The sequence below is a fragment of the Arachis stenosperma genome, chromosome 1 (assembly GCF_014773155.1).
Source record: "Arachis stenosperma cultivar V10309 chromosome 1, arast.V10309.gnm1.PFL2, whole genome shotgun sequence".
Lineage (NCBI taxonomy): Eukaryota > Viridiplantae > Streptophyta > Magnoliopsida > Fabales > Fabaceae > Arachis > Arachis stenosperma.
The window spans coordinates 123,687,129-123,704,565 of NC_080377.1; the positions used below are offsets into that span (position 1 = coordinate 123,687,129).

Genomic DNA, 17,437 nt, shown 5'->3' on the forward strand with positions numbered 1-17,437 from the left:
ACAGTTGCCAATAGCATACACTACCTCCATGCTAGGCTTAGCTTCGCTTCTCGAGAGTTTTTTCCCCAATGATAAAAAGTAAGAAAAGTGAAATTAAAAAAAAATACACAGAAAATTTGACATCACACACTGCTACCCTCACTAATCACAATGGTGGTTTCGTTTTTTATATTATGTACATATGAAAAGAGAATAAGGTGATGTATAATCTTCCCTTTTCATTTAGATACACGTGGCGTGTTAAACAGTTCCTAATCAGTGTTTTTCCCTTCAAATGTTAAAATATGGGTTCCCACCAAGGTGAAAGTAATTTATATGTCAAGTGAGATTCCAGAGAACTCTGGCCTCATTTAGATGAACCAGCCTAATAACTCTGATGAGCACTGAAGATTCACAAACAACTGGAGGAAGGTGTTCAAACTAAGCTAAGTTGGTATGAGTGCCAATATCTGGTTTCTTATGATACCCATGCATTTCTGTATCTCCCCATATATTGGAAGGTTCTTTGAGCAAAATGGCTGCAGACTCGTGACAGCGGAATCTAGTACCTGAGCAACATCAGCTGGTGGAAACTGTCGTTCCGTGCACTTCTGCAATAGGTTTTATCAAAGACAGATCAGGCTGTAGTCTAAGAATCCACCAGGAGAACTTATTCAATCAATTTGCAGAAAATGACTTCTTGAAATATTTAATCTTTTGACTACAAAATATAAAATCAAAACTTGTCGACAAGGAAGTTGCTTTTTGAATAAGCTGATTAACTCCGTAGAATGGTATTTTCTCATAACATTTTAAACCCCAAAAAGGGACTTAAGAACCCTATAAGTGCATGATAAATTAAAAATATTGGGGGAAATCAATTAAACAGCACTGGATAAGATGTGCATAACTATGCTCGAGTCAGAACTCAGATCTTGTTGAACTGCATGCAATACACACAGCTAACCAATAGGAAGGGGAGATTGACATGAAATTCCTTGTAGTAAATAGCAAAATCAATAGTTATATGATTTACCTGAATCATGAGTAGTGTAGCTAGACAATGAGATATGAGTTCTGAAGGAATTTTCATTTCATTTTGGTCAGATGAACTGTTAAATTCAGCATCTTGTGCATGACAATTTACTGAGGGATTTAATGTGTTTCCTGTCAATTGATCCTGAGAAGCCAGAGTGATGTGAATTGAATCAGCAGGCAGAGAATTTGTGGCTGGAGCAGCAGGGTCATCCACTGAAAGCTGATTATTGATAAAATTTATTGCATCCTCGATCTTTTCAACCTTACTATCTGTCTTCATAAATATTGACATTGCCTGCAATGAATTTATTGAGAAATTGTGGTCTAAGTTGATCACTGGATTGTAAAGCTAAAAATTAATACTGATATATGGTTTGGTCATCCTAGTGAAAAACATAAGTTGCGAGTATGACTCAGCAATACTTTAAGAAAGACCTACCATAAAAGTGAATATAAAACCAGCTATCTATCAGCAGGCAAATATTCATATACGTACTTTCCACTCAAAATAGCTAATTCATTATTCTTATCTAAAAGAGAAATAATTATTTGATCAACTTCGTTAATATTTTTTAAGTCCTTGAAATGAAACCATTCCTTGAAGGAGGCATTTGAAATAGATGGCAGTCTAACTGTCCACCGCAGGATATGCAGGTTATGCTATATATAAAAAGAATAACATCAAGTTCCATATATTTAATATAAACATTAAGTACTTCTAAAAAAAATTGAGGTTTAGTGTTTGTGTTCTCTGATTTTGTAGTGTATGCATGTTTTATTTATTAATTAGCTGAAAAGAGGGCAGCCTTTCTATACCTGTGTAGCTTGAACAACCATTGCTCGGGCTTTTCTTCTAGAACTTTCAACAATTTCAGCTATATGGCCAAGAGGTATAGATTCTTGGTTATGACATGCTGAACAATTGGAGGAGCTAGCTTGACCACCAGGGTCATCATAATTAGCTATGGGCTTTAGTGATAATTCTGTGGTGCTTCCTTGATATGTGTTGCGTTGCCTCAGGCGAAACAAAGCAGAAGAAACCTGCAGAAGTGCAGCCAATTAATGCAATTGTAAATTTTTGGAATAAGGAAGTATAACGACAGATAAACATGTGATCAAATCTGCTAAGTGATCCATAAAATCCATGCCTGCTCATTTACTTCAGTTAAATGCTTTATTAGTGAAGCATAACTCCTCTTAAAAGACTCTGAATCTTTCAATGAGTTGTCTCCATATTTCTGGCTTTCTGAAACCCCATCATTCATGACCTTCAGTTCAGACATCACAAGTTCCTGAATATTCAAATTACCAGCTTAAAACTTTAAAAAAAGGGCTATTACAAAGGCATATAGTTTCTTCTTATTTTGGCTACACCAAAAATGGGAAACAGATATTGCTGCAGGCAGTACCTTCTTGTCAAGAGCGCGAGTCAACTCTGAAATAGCCGATATGTCAGCTTCTTTTGAATGAACATGTTCAAAAGGCAAAGGTTGCAAACTTGGTGCCTGTTGAGCATTACAAATCTGATTGCACATAGCTTTCACTTGTGATTTGGAATTTGGTGAAACTCCCTAAGAAATTCATGTATAAAAATGACAAGAAAACTACTCAGGGACCCATTAAAAGCATAAAAATGAAGAAACATTACCAAAAAAGAAAAAGAAAAAGAAAGGAAAGTTAAGATAATGCTGTTTCTGACTTGGGTGTGACTGAATCAAACAAAAAATTAAGATGATTATGCATCTGAGTTGGGTTTTGTGTTGAAGTATCTGATTGTGTACAATTCTTTGGGAAGAACTAAACAAATAGAACTCATTAAGCAAGGAGATAATTTAGTATCTGATTGTGTCTAAGTTGTATATGACTTCCTAAGATTTTAATACACAAACCATTCTGTCAGCTTAGAGTACTCATAATTTAGTTCCAATGAGCTTGTACTCTGGAATTTTCTATTTTTTTAATTATAATTTTTTAGTTTCACAAATTTGATGAATAAACTAGCTCTAATCTGGATATGCATGTGTGAGAAGAATAAATAAATTCTAAAGAGACAAGAAAAGAGGGGGTTAAACATTCTTTTGGTAAAATTTTAGCAAAAATTAAAATCCTGAACCAATGTATTTTACATCTTGGATTTGAAGAACCTGAAACAATCAGATCATCACCATCTTAACAGATTATAAATTGAAATTCCATTTCAATAAAAATTTGTACCTGATTTGATAAAGTACTGCTTCCATGCTTAGTGGGCAATATGTGAAGACCTTTAGTAGTATCTATAGTCTCACTAGGGGACAATATTGTGTGATCAGCAATAATTTCTTGTTTCAGTTTTCCATTAAGTCGGAGATCATTAAAGGTCTCGTTTATTCTACAATGAGCAACGTGGTGTCTTGCCATAGATGTAGGCATATTTTCAAATGGATACATAGGCATGCAATCTATATCCTGCAGTATGAAAATAGCAGTGTCACCATTATGCTAGTACAAGAGAAAACTATCAGTTCGACATACTATGAGGATAATAATGGGAAAACATGATCAAACATAAGATGAGAGGAGGAATAAGATGTTTGACACAAAATTATCCAAAAAACATGTTTATAATTTGTAATAGTTGCCTAGAATCCTTCAGTTCAATTTATGGTGCCAGGGCCAAATCGTATAGTCTCACATTGGTTAGGTATATGCCCAAAGTACCTCCTTTACAGCAGCAACATCCTCTGCCTTCTCCAGCTCAATACTACCCATGACCTCCTTTCATTTTTTTCAGTGAAGCTTGTAATAAATAAACCTAAGTATCTCCTAACTTGCTCCAGTGGTACACACGACAATTCCTTGGACAAAGCATAAGGGAGAAAGGAACACATCCAATTGAGCATGTTATGGGGGTTTATAGATTTAAGAGTTTACCTTGCATGGAAAAAACAATACAGAAAAGCCTTTCATTTTGATTTTTCATTAGTCCCCCCCCCCCCCCCCCAACACACACACACAATATAATTAGACTCTATAACAATCTTAAGCCAAAAAGATTTTGCATATGTATTGGATCGTTTGCTATCTGGTGACTAGAATATCATGTGATCCTACAGTCAAATCAAGAGTCTAATTAAGTTTGATCTCCAATCACATCTTTCATACATGCCATATAACTGGATCTACTGTGACCAATCAATTTCACATCTTTGGCTCTTGGCTATTTACAGAAGCATCTTTTAAACACCTTATCCAATGCAACAAAATGCCCATCCATGATAATATAATCATGGATTTTAATAATAACAATAAGAATAAAGGCAGTCTGATGCACAAGGCTTCTACCATCAAAAAGAAGAAAACATACCATAACAAATTCAGCCCCGAGTTCACGCTGGTCAAACTGAACCAGACACCGACAATGGTCAACAGTTAGTATACTTCCATTATGAATCTCTCTTGTCTTCGGATGAATAGCAATAACTCGCTGGCCAACAATTAATGGCCGAGCCAAATCAGTAGGAAGGCCTTCCTTGGTACCAGCAAGAACTTCAGCATAATGTGATCTAACAGATTCTCGGTATTGATTAAGCTTCTGTTTTTCTTCTATCAAAAATTGCTCTGAAAATCTCCGCGGTTTGCCAAGGGAACTGCATAAAAGTAGCATGACGATTAAGTACATTTCCAGAAACAAAATTAACCCAAATGAATGGTTTTATATCCCAATTATGCCTCATCATGTGAGAAGGTTGATGTAGCAGTAGCGCACACATTGAAATCTTGGCCACTTGGATATAGATGCTGTAATATATTGTCAATCTTGACATTGTCATGATGCATTGGAAGAATTAAATGTAAGCATTTCATATCAAATACCTTCTAATGACTCCCCACTCAATACGAGTCAATCTAGGAACATGACCCAGTCCAACATGGTCCAAGTACTCCACGAACTCCCTCTTTGAAAACCATGGGTAATCGATGGCACTATAAAACCATTCAAAAGTGCACCATCTCCGTGCTTGATGTGAAGACAGGCAGTTAATAAGCTTTCCCTACAATAATCCAAAATAAATTGGCATCTTTCCTAATTAAAGATTATGAATCAATTAGTACTATTGTATAAAAAGGAATATAATTAACCTTGGGACTAGAGGAACTATTCTGGACCGAAGCACAGGATTTATTATGCTGACTACTGAAAATATTTCCAGACACCACTGGATCTCCTTCTGCCATTGGTTTTGGTTTTCCCATTTTTCTTCTAGGCCTTCCTTTGTTTACTTGACCGACTTGGTTAGCAGATGAAACCTTTATGGGAGATGAAGTTGAATCATCCCCTTCTCTTTTGTCATTACCACTTGAAGACATCTTTCCCGGGGATTTAACTAACTTTGGTTGTCTTGGATATGTTGTAGAAACAGATGATCGCTTACCTTTAACCATTGATTTCTTGACCTCATCAGTATCCTATAATGAAGATAATGTTCGGGTATGATAAGTAGATACATGAAAATGGTAGAGAGGACAGTTTTGGGAGATCAAGGAAATTTCATAGGTTTATACAAAATGAAATATAGAAATGAAAACTTCAGAAGCAAAACGGAAAAGTAAGCAACTAGAATACATGTGTGTAGAATACAGTGTGTGAAATATGAGAGACTTTTAAGATGTAATAAAACCACTCACCTAACATCTTAAGCATTTAGGCAAAGTCTTGACAATGGTATAATATTATCTAATAACTATGTACCTTGGTTAATCACCCAAAAAATATATATATGTACCTTGATTTTCTGGGAGCCACTGAGGTGAGAATCAGTATGTGTTTCATCATTCTGCATCAAACAAGTTACTTCTTAGTGCATACCATATATATAAACATACACAAAATACAGAGAAAGTCATAAACCATAAATTTTGAAACTGAATTCTGGAAATTAAGTTCACACGTTTAGGCTAAAAGATTTCTGTTTCCTTTTCCTGATTCCTGCATTAAGCTGGTACACACCCTCCCCTTCAGAAATAGCAGCTCCATCAGAGAAGATCTTGCCTAATGCACTTGAAGCAGTTCTTTCAATCTTAGTTGCCTTATGCATTTTCACTTTAGACTCCTCAACATCATGGTTTCCTTCTCTGACCTGTGCTGATGACTCTGAGGCCAAAAATAATAGAACATGAAAAGATTTTATGCCATATATTTCAACAGACCAACAGTTGAGCATGGATGATACATTCTGAGAGAAATTTCTCATGGAAAGAGTTTGGTTGCTGAAAAGCCAGAAGTGGTCTTGAATTAGAATGATAGGATAGTTGGTTCGAAAAATAGCAAGCAGGATGAGAGAAAACTAGTTACTGTAATCAGTAACGTGTCAGAAAATCTTTGTTTGCAAGACTCTTCTGGTGGCAGATGAGATCTTTATTTGTGAACTCCCATGAAAAGAAGTCTTTTCAAATTTAAATTGGTATCTAATGTCTGGAAATCAAACCAAATGGCTAGAGAGACCATTTAATATCGGGCAAGGTTATTGGAAACTCCGAGAATTGTGCATCAGAAGGGAGGATCAGGACTGGGGTATATAACCAGTTTCATGTCAATGCAAGTTAATTGTTTGTTCCGAATGACTTATGGGAGAAGGAAAATTATAAATGGAATTAGATTAAAATGTCAGAAATCTTAAGATGTCTTACCACTGTCAGCATTCGTAACAGGCATCATCAAAGACAGATCAGCCAAAGTTTTCAGAGCATCAAAAGCCGAAGCTTCATCTACAAAAGAGAAGTGGGAAAGGGATATGGATGCATTAGTAACTTAGTAACTTCTGTACTTCATTTACAAAGTTGAAGTCCATTAAATGGTAAAAGGAAAAATGAAAAGGATATGCTAAATACTTAAGTCGTAAATCATTTTTCTTTTTCAAATTTGAAACAAAACCCCCTTGGTTATAAAGTAGGAAACAATACAAATTATTAATTAGATGAAGAGAGTTAACTTTCTACCTTTCTCAACCTGTAGTTTTTTACTTCTCTTCTTTGAACCCTTGTAAGAAGAGGGACTTGGATTCTTTGCATTTGCAAAATCAGTGCTAAAATTTGATTTGATAAAATTCAGATTTTTACCATCATCTGTCCCACTTGAGGCTTCCTTTATCTCATCCAAATGCATGTTTAAACTTTCCTCAGGTTCTAAATTGTTCCCAGTGTGTTTTACTCTCTTTTCTCGATTCCTTCCTTTTCCAGTGTTTTCCCTACTTGTCCAATTAACTGTTTTTCTATTATAATCTCCATTGTCTCCTTCTGTGCTTCCTAAACTCAATTCAGAACTACCCCCATCCAAATCAGAACTGCAAAACTTGGATCCAGCTATTTCTGATTTAACCTGTGGACAACCATAACTACCTAGACTAAGTTTTCTGAGAGAAATAACAAAAGACCACTGAAGTCGTCATAGGAGTAACTTGTTACCTTCTTCCCACTTTTCTTACTAGGTGATGGCGCTGCTCTCTTGTTTGGAGACGCAGAAATTTTTGAGGAGCCACCTCTTTGTGAAGCCTCGGCCAATGCTAATGCAATCTTATGAGTAACATCATTAGTATCAACCATTTGTTTGCGCCCCTGTCTGGCAGATGAAAATAACTTCTCTGCATTATCTTTACCAATGGAATGTGAAATAGGTACTCGAGGAGTCCGTTTTCTGACAGCATGAGGAGTAAGCCCTGAAACGATCTCAGAAAATAAAACGGTAAGATCATTACGGATTTTATTCAAGAGAAATCTAGATATATTTTTTTCTAAAAAAAAAAATTCCAAAGATAAGTAACAATAATCCCTTAATGCAACAATTAATGAGTTTTTTTTTAAAGGAAACACATGTAAATTAAAATACAATAAAGAGGAAATAACATTGGCATGTGCTTGACAAATTAACCCACCAGAATTCCTAGTCTTCAACAGCGACAAGCAACCATCACCTGATGCAACAGATTGTGATTGAGAATGATCTGAAAAGGGTCCCTCTAATGTTTTATGGTCATTCATTTGTTTTTTTCGCAAACGTTTTTGAGACCTTTTAGATACTTCTGCATCTTCATTGCTCTCCTTTTCACTGTCACTTCCTCCCTGACAATGAAATTACACATATTTTCATTTCTTATAACTAAATTTCCATAAGTTGGTTCTGTTACAAATTGTAATACTAATTCAAACCAAAAGAATGTAACAGGAGGGGAATCTTTAATATCACAGCTGGACGGGTAAACAACTTGCAATTGGACGGCAATGTAGCAAAAATAGGAATGCCAGTGTAAATGTTAAAGAAAATGTGCCAAAAGTTTAAATTTATTCTTACCAGTACACTATAATGATCCGTCATCATTGCTATCAGTCCAACAACAGAAGCAGTGCCCTCTGGAAGAGATAAGTATGCCTAAAAATAAACCCAAAGAATAACATGTTTTACGAACAATAGGCCACTCTTACTAATATCCATTCTACTAGAAATGTAACCCTTAACCAAATGACAACAATCATGGTGTATACCAGATCATACAAAAACAACACCATAAGTAGTATATTTTTGGTCATCCATGGCAATGAGGTTTGAATCCCTCGCTTCATGTATACTACCTAACCCTGTTACCACTAGAGTACTAGATCACTCCTAATGGCTTACAAAGGTGGTATTTAAAAGTATAAGAATACAAAATTGCTAAAATCACTTTAAGACCTCTACACATGTTTTAGAACTTTTTTCTTCATGAATAGTGAATAAATGGAGTATCCAACTCAGTAATATGAATAAAGTAATTGCGATGTTCAAACTTATGCAGCATTTACCCTGTTCATTGTGTACAAAGCTTCTACCATTTCCACGGATCTATTACGTACTGCAAGAGAAACCTGCAAACATGGTATAACTGTCACTGAAGGATATTTTCACTAATAACAATGCACAGGGAAATTGTCATGCATCAAAGATTCACAAAACAGCCTTGATCCTCCAACTTCCCATGGAGTTTTAAGCAACAGTGTTTTCTAGATACATGGTCATTCATAGTAGATAAAAAACCTGATGATGAGAGTTAACTTTTAGCCATTATGTAGGACTAAAAAATATAACTAACCTTCTTCCAGTCTTTTCCATATTTACGGTAAGCTTCATAGAAATGCTCAAGTTCCTCCTTGCTCCATTGTGGCCCTAACATGTCAGCCAATTTTCTCTTCTGCATATCATCAAAATTTGAAACAATTATAAATATGAAAATAAAATTCATATTGCCCAACCAATTGCACCAAACTTTTTGAATTTTGGTCAAAGGGACAAAATGAACAATAAGTAATGGGAAAAATTCTTTCCCTTCTTTTAATTGCATACATGTGTAAGAAAAGAAGTTATTTCCAAAGAAGTTATGAAACATTCACCTTCTGAGTGCCAGGACTTGCCTTCTGCTTATTCTTGCTAGCATTTTCTGCATTTTTATCTTTACTCGAAGCAGCTTCACGAACATTAGGAAACCTCTTATTTACACTTCTGGATTTTTTGGAAGGGGCCATAATCTGAAAATAAGCAGAAGGGCATCAGAGTTAGAAAATCATTTTCAAAAGAAACTAGGTCTAACGAAGTAACTTGACAAAGATCTCAGCAAAATCTTCACAATGTAAAGCTTCCATACTTGAGGCTCTAAAGTTTGCTCTAGATGACCAAATACTGAAATGGAATCTCGTTTCTCCCTAAATACAACATGGATGAGGAACAAAATCCAGAAGACACACCCTGAAAATCAGCTTACAGCCCTGAAGTCCATTTGTGATTGAATATATGATGCACATTTGACAATACCATCTTCAGCGTCACAACAAACACAACATTTGTCTCCCTATATACACTATGTTAGAGGGCAGCAGATTGTACAACGACAAATAAGTTGGACAGAAATATAGTCTTACTATGCAGTTGGATAAAAACAAAACCTGAGATACAAGTATTTAGCAAAAATAATGAATAAGAAAGTTCAAGCTCCTTGCCCTTGTGGGAACTGGAAAATCTACCCACATAGTAACAATGGACGACAGGCCTTAGCCCAAATTGCACCAAGCTGGTCTTTTATAGAGATTTTTCAAATTCCAAAAGAAGAAGCAAATATAAACAGCTCTTAATTTTTTGATTGCATTGCAAGTTTGAAACCTTTTTACCACAAAGGCTAATAGCCTAGAAGGGATTGCATTGCAAACTCAACTTTGTTATCACTCCTTTTTCTTAGTTAATTTTCATGAACTTGTTTCATTATTTTGTATCCCATCGATAACCCAGAAACCAAGTTACAGGCACCCAGATGCAGCCATAGAAGTTCCTTGTCAGTTAAATAAACTACAAACATGCGCTGAAGAGAAAGATTCTTCCAAGGAAGCAAGACAGCATCACATTTAGAAACTTTCATAGTATGCAATCTAATCTCACAGACCCAAACCCATTTCCCCTCTCTGAAGAACGAGAACACAGTTTCTTACTCATTCCTCGATCATCCCGCCAACAAACATAAAATCCATTTGAAACTAAGAATCCCAGTTCAGTACTAAACATAAACGAAAGAATAAGAAATCACAGTTAGAAATAGCCCCAACTAGAAGCAAAGGAAACAATTTTCAGCTCAGTTAAAGTTTGGCAGCTAAGATAAGAAACTAACAAGTAGATAAAAAAAAAAAAAACACAAAAGGGAAAATCAAGTGCATGTGCGGGGAATAAACTCAGAACCCATAACCGAAATTGTAGAAACCTTGAGAATTAATTGATCCAGTTAATTCACTTGCCCCTAAGATAAGACCCAACCCAGCCAGCATTTCAGGTTAGCTCATGGGAAAAAAAAAATCAAAACCAAACAAAGAATTCAACTACTTTTGGCGAATCAACCCACTCTGATCCGCGGTCTCTAATTAGCAACCACAATTCAAAAAAGGAAAAAAGTAACGCACAATTGAAATTGGGAATTTAAGCAGAAGGAAAAACAATTGTCGTTTTGCGGCAATAGAATGAGCGAGAAGAGAGGAAAAGGAATTGAAGCTCACCGATCGTAGAGAACTGAAATTGCGAATTGAAGGCGTAACAGTGATTCTGTGGAGGGATCTGATTGGAATCTTTAAGAAGAAGATGAAGTCGAGAGTGACAGAGAGAAAGCATATAATAGAAACAAGAGATGAAGAAGCAAGTAGTAGTTGTAGTTGTTGGTGTTGTGAACAAAATGAAATCGAGGGCATAACCGCGAAACTTTAAAATAATTGGTGCCAATTTTTTTTTATTTATATCTACTTTTGTTTCCTTTCTTTCTTTCTTTCCCTACACACGCTTTAAACTGAGTTAAGTGTTGTGAAGTGAAACTGAATTTAAATTTTCAAAAACTAACAATGTTTTTTTTTTCCATTTCAATTTGCAACGTATTGGCGATTATTTAAATGAATTAGTTAATGTTGTATTGTTGTGTACTTTTAACAATTGTTGTAATTAATACTACTGGTGGTTTATGTTTATATGAAGTTTTAAAGAATTCAGTTGTTTAATATTTGTATGGTCACCATCCAAAGTTGATTGAAGATAATTCTGGTACTATTGTACTGGGTTATTGGGGTTGGGATTGGTTTAAAGCACAAATGAGCATTGGTTATTGTTATAGCATATCAATGCATCCCAAAAATCTTCTATATACAGGGTATAGAGTTAAGATTTGTGTTAGAATTTGATATACAGAAGCAGTTCTATAGCTGTAGCAGAGAATATAGCAGCGTTCAAATTGAATCACACGCGCATGCAATGTTCAAGGTGAAGACTCAGTTGTCTAAAATTGATAGTTGAGAATCATTACATGATGATTTATGATTTAATTAAATTTGTCTTAGATATAAACTTTCGTATGAAGATATCTGTATACGAATTTTTATAAGAAAAAATCTATGGATCAGTAACTTTATTTAATTCTGTCCAGTATATAATCAGCAAAAAAAATGAGTAATTCTATACTATTAGATAAAATCTCATACCATTAAAATTATTATTAATAACTATTTAATGGTTATAAATCATAAAAGTTGCTGGCTCCTAACACTCTTTTTTTTATAATTGATCAATTACATTGCACATTTAGTGAAAGCTGTACCATTGTCTTTCTTCTTATCTAAGTGTGGGATTTTTTTTATATGGGATTTTTAATTCGATAGGTTAATAATCCATTGTGAATTTTATTTAAAAGTTTGTTGTTAATCAATTATTTATTACACACAAAACTAAATTCGAACTCTCATAAATTTGTTTAGCCAAACAAGTCACCTATCCAAATTAGTTAGTCAAAGGTGGGATTTTTTCGCCAAGAGCCCAAGAGAAGTGTGACTATGTGAGATTCATTTTTTTTTCTTCAATGTTTTGGGCCCTGTAACTAAGTTGTAAGCCCAATCTCAACTATAAATTGGACTATTGTTTCTTTCATTTGACGTAAATGCTATTTTTAGTGGTTTTGGTTTCACCTAAAACTTTATTTCAGTTTTCTTATTGTAAAATTAATTTTTCGTTCCTTCTTGAAGTTTAACATAATTCTACCCAAATTATTGCTGAGATTGATTCTGCAGCTGTAGTGAGTTTCTTGAATGGAGAAAGAAGTTGAAGAGACATCCTAATCCCATAATCAAAAAAGTGAATAAACTGAAGAGAAAAGTAGAATATAATTTTTGTACAAATTTATAGAAAAAGAAATAAAAGTACTGATTACCTGGCTAGATTGAATATAAACTCAAAAACTGATTATATTTTTTAAAACTTACCTCCTTCTAAGATTCTTAATATTCTCAGAGATAATGAAAGAATGGCTATTTTATCCCGATTAATTTGCATGTAGAATTTTTTTTTTTTAAGACGTCAACCCCGTATAATACCAACAAAAAAAAATTAATTCTACCCAAAAGAAGAAGTGGTAATATAATAGCATTATCATGTAAGAAACAAGATAATAAATAGACAAACAAATAAAATTGGTAACATTTACTACATCCGAAGGGAGTATAAGTGTATAACTGATTCAAAGGTGCAACAAAATTCAAAGGCATGAAACATCTCGTCTATCTATCAGTTTATAACAATTTTATGACAAATATATGCTTCCTTTTATAAATAATTGCAACAGAATAAAATGGGAGAAAATATTTTAGTTTTGGGAGTACATTACTATTTTAAATTATAAAATTTTAATTTAAAACGCTGATAAATTTAAACGAAATTAGTTTTATATCTACTAAAGATGATTTTTATATAACAAAAGTATTCAAATATTATTTTTATTCATGTTGTGTAGATTTATTTACATTTTGAATTTTTATGAATAAAATCAATAAATTTTTATTTTTCATAAATATATAATTTATTTAATTTATTAATGAATAAATTTTTTAACATTCTAAAATTTTTATAAATAAAAATGGTATTTTTGTTTTGTCGAATAAAATTTGACATGATGAATGTTAATATGACGTTATTTTCTTACATTATAAATAGCACTTAAGAAATAAATTGACAGCAGAAATTAAAAGAAACATAAATTTTTTAAATTTTACTAAATTAGAAAATAAAAATTAAAAATTGATTAATTTATAAAGAATAAAACTTATTTAAGAAAGAAAAATTGCAGTCCAGTATAGGCAATTAGGCACGGGCAAAAAATATCTAGCCGACATTTTGAAATGCAATTGGGCCGTTGGATAGTCTAAGATCTAATCTGAGCCGTTGGTTTCACACACGCTATTGCGAATTGTCAGCAGCTGACGTTAACCATCCCTGTCGCAGGAGTCACTTCACGCTCCTCAGTGGTGCGTGCGACCCACTTGCCTTTCAGACTTCACACTAGCATTACTGCAACTGCAAGTGGCTTTCTGTTTCATTCTCTTTTTCTTTTGGGCAAAGCTTTTTTTAGTTTGTTAAAAATTTTAAAAATATTTTAAAATTTTATTTTATTTTAAAAGTTTTTATTTATGTTAAATATATTTTTTATTATTAATTTTTTAAAAAATTTAAAACTAATTTAATATTAATTTGACAAAAGCAATTATTAATATAAATAAATTAGAGATATTTATTATATATTATTATTAAATTAGTTTTAAATTTTTAAAAAATTTATCTATTAAAGATATATTTAATACAAATTAAAATTTTTTTAGACAAAATAAAAACAAATAAAATATATGAGTATTTATAAAATTTTTGATAAACTTTAAAAATAAAATATATTTTTTATTTTTTTTAATTGTCTTTTTTATTATTTCAAAACAACAAAAAACGAAGAAAAAATTAAGATAGAAGTGACCAATGAGTTATAGAAGTGATTGTGGATCCGTTTCAATTTGAATTATATAATTTGTTATAATTTGAATTAGATTATTTAATTTTATTTTTTAATTTCATTTAATCTGATTTAATCTTGCCTTTCGATTTGAATACAAGTAAAAAAAAAAAAAAAAAAAAAATCTTCATGGTAAAGCAAGTGGTACGATGAAGTAGAATGGCCAGTTGTCATTTTTAATATTGGTTTCATCCTTTCCCTAATTTCAACTGGTAAGACTGTAAGAGTCATTTTTTAAAATATTTTATGAAATAAGCTTTATGTTTCATAAAATAAGTATATCTTTTCATTTCCAAAAAACATTAATAGAGTAGAAAAAACAATAAATAGTAAATAAATATTATTTTATAAAATATGATTCGAAAATACTGTAATGCCTACGGGCTACGGTTGCTCCTAGCTAGTATTACTCTCTAAATTAATTTCTTAATTCAAAGCATACAACTTTTGAAACAAAAAAAAATTTACGCATCAAAACTAATCATTAAAATTAATAATTATGTATTATTTATATATAAATATTAAATAATTTAATTTATTTTTAATGTATAACTATATTATGTATATATTAAAATTAGTCACTAAAATAAAATATATATTAAAATATAAAATATATAATAACTAATTTAAAAATATATAATAATTAATTTAAATATATAAATAATATTTTTATAAATATATATTTTATATTGTAATATATATTCTATTTTAATAATTAATTTGATATATACCTAGCACAAGTTGATTTTTCACTCCTCTGTTTTTCATGGAACTCTGCATGATATCATTGCACGGCAACATTTTATTTTTTGGGGGGTATAATTTGCTTAAATTATGTAACATACTATGACCGCTAAGATTACATGTTCCTTGAATTATAAGTTATAGCTGGCAATATCCTAAACAAGAAATTTATCACTAAATCCAGTCACTTGATAAATTAAATACTCATAAAGTTATATGTCTTCTATTTGAATGAGGGTTTTGGTCGTAGCTATTCTTAAGACACTTTAAAGGTTATAATATGAAAAATGTTTATTAAGAAACATTAAGTTTTTAATAACCTTAAATGTACTGGTTATTCTTTTAAATAAGAAAGTTTATATTTATAATGTGAACGAGTGTCAAAGCTACGTTAACAAAATCTTTGAATTAAGTGACCCTCCCTGTGATCTACTTTTTTTTTTTAATTATTGGTGATATTTTATTTAATAGAGAAATAAATATAATATTCAAAAGGACAAAAACAAAAAAAATGAGATTTTTAAATATTTATGAATAAGTGAAATTGTAAGAAGAAAATAACATAAAAAAGTAAATAAAAAAATTTAGGACATTATGCATAAGATAAAATAAATAGCTCTTAGTTCAACTTAAACAATGTTGCTAGTATTTTTTTTGGAGGCTTGTCGACATCTCTCCTTCCAAATATTCTAAGCTATAATCAAAATCAATCGAGCTCTGTGAGAGCTTGTTCCCTGAAGTCTAATTTGTAACACTGAATCCCTCCACCAATTGAAAAACAAATAAATATCTAGGATCTGGAATGAAGTAAGTAAAAGGACTCTTCTTCTACACTAGATTAGCATCTCCACAGAAAAATAAACAGTGCATGAATGATTCTGGTGTTGACTTGCAGATTGGACAAATTAGCAGAGTGGATGTGAACCGTTGATGGATGGAAAATAGAACAAGAAGCTTACCATGGAGAATTTTTCACGCAAAGAGCAAAATCTTGTGAGAAATTTTCAACTTCCATAAATGGCTCCAAATTGGCTTCTGTTACATGAAATTCGGATAAAATTCAATGGAAGTATGGTAAAATTGGTAAGCAAAAATGTACCCTGATGCAACATCATATATTTTTGCTCTGTTCATCACCCATTGAATTGTGTCTTCACCTTCTCTCGGAGTTATGGAGAGGATTCGCTGAGTAATTTTTTGAGAAAAAAGATCTGAAAATTAATGCTTGATTCCACTATTTATTTGACAAAAGCAAGTCTTTTACTCATAACAAATGGTAACTATCTGATAGTAGTGTCGCAGATGATGGGACAGTGAAGGGGTAAGGAGGAGGGAACCATGGTTCACTGAAGATTCGGATATCACCATAACTTGCTTTTCAACTAATGCCTTTCTCTACAACTCACCTCCTTTCAAGAATAGTTTGCCAAACCCAAGAAGGTAAGGTTCCTACTTCTGCTGTAAGGATAGAATTAAATATAAAATATTTAACAGACGCAGGAATGGTGAACTAATTCGGAAAAGACTTGACAGAGTACTTGTTGATAAATCTTGGTCTCAATTATACTCTTAACCCACAGTCTTTAGACTATCAGAGACAAGTTCTGATCATACCCTCTCCTTTTGGACACTAACTACTAATCGAAGAGATCAAAGAGGAGATTCAAGCTTCAATTCCGCTGGTGTGGTGAAGAACAAATTCGCAACTTTATCAGCGAGTTTTGAAACTCGGATATAAAAGGTTCAGTAATGTTCAGATTATTTCAGAAGCTTAAATTGGTTAGACACTGATTCTCTAGCAAAAAAACAGCCCAACTAATTCTAAAAATGAGATCGTAGAATTTATTAATCTCCTAGAACAAAAACGAACATCGGACATCATGGGAGTGGATACATTAAATTACTTGAACTTGAACAACGGCTTAAAAAAAATATATTTGCACGAGAAATTTTATTGAAAAGACAAATCTATAATTAAATGACTGAAGAAAGGAGATTAAAATACAAACTTCTTCCATCGAAAATTTAAATCTAGAGCAAGAAGAAATAAAATATAGCATCTGCAGAGAGATAATGGGGATATGGCAATAACCAATGATGATATTGCTAAGGTAGCTGAAGACTACTTTAAGAGTATTTTCACATCTTCCAATAAGGCGGATTTTGAGCATTTTTTCACATAATTCGAACCTAAGGTTACAACTAACATGAACCATAGGCTCAGAAGACATGTTTCTATGGAGGAGGTAAAACGAGCTACTTTTAGTATCCATCCTTCAGAGTGTATCATGAGAGGATGATATGGCGGCTAAATTCTTCCAATT

General features: G+C 32.6%; 1 protein-coding gene across 4 annotated transcripts; it reads right to left on the reverse strand.

Annotated features, from left to right (window-relative positions):
* Positions 1–115: 115 nt before the first annotated feature.
* LOC130970321 (protein ALWAYS EARLY 3) lies at positions 116–11,243 on the reverse strand. Of its 4 annotated transcripts, none has more exons than XM_057896383.1 (21): positions 11,059–11,243; positions 9,769–9,872; positions 9,418–9,552; positions 9,120–9,218; positions 8,833–8,895; positions 8,345–8,422; positions 7,929–8,115; positions 7,462–7,712; positions 6,997–7,375; positions 6,688–6,765; positions 5,949–6,151; positions 5,784–5,834; positions 5,140–5,466; positions 4,873–5,051; positions 4,364–4,646; positions 3,232–3,465; positions 2,427–2,588; positions 2,166–2,309; positions 1,834–2,058; positions 1,016–1,312; positions 116–590 (listed from the first exon to the last, which is right to left on the reverse strand). In XM_057896383.1, exons 2-21 carry the CDS (start codon positions 9,823–9,825, stop codon positions 426–428), a joined length of 3,597 nt encoding a protein of 1,198 aa, XP_057752366.1. In that variant the 5' UTR covers positions 9,826–9,872; positions 11,059–11,243; the 3' UTR covers positions 116–425. The 4 variants fall into 4 exon arrangements, with proteins under 4 accessions (XP_057752366.1, XP_057752358.1, XP_057752382.1 ...); XM_057896375.1 differs by having other exon boundaries at positions 9,669–9,769; positions 11,059–11,237; XM_057896399.1 differs by having other exon boundaries at positions 9,669–9,872; positions 11,059–11,128.
* Between the last annotated feature and the right edge of the window lie 6,194 nt (positions 11,244–17,437).

Bases quoted from the DNA above. Each gene is read 5' to 3' on its own strand.
- LOC130970321 (XM_057896375.1), bottom strand. From the start codon at position 11,170: ATGCTTTCTCTCTGTCACTCTCGACTTCATCTTCTTCTTAAAGATTCC. The intron at 5,835-5,948 runs GTGTGAACTTAA...TGTTTGATGCAG, and splicing joins AGAAATCTTTTAGCCTAAAC to AATGATGAAACACATACTGA. The intron at 5,052-5,139 runs GTTAATTATATT...GGATTATTGTAG, and splicing joins ATAGTTCCTCTAGTCCCAAG to GGAAAGCTTATTAACTGCCT.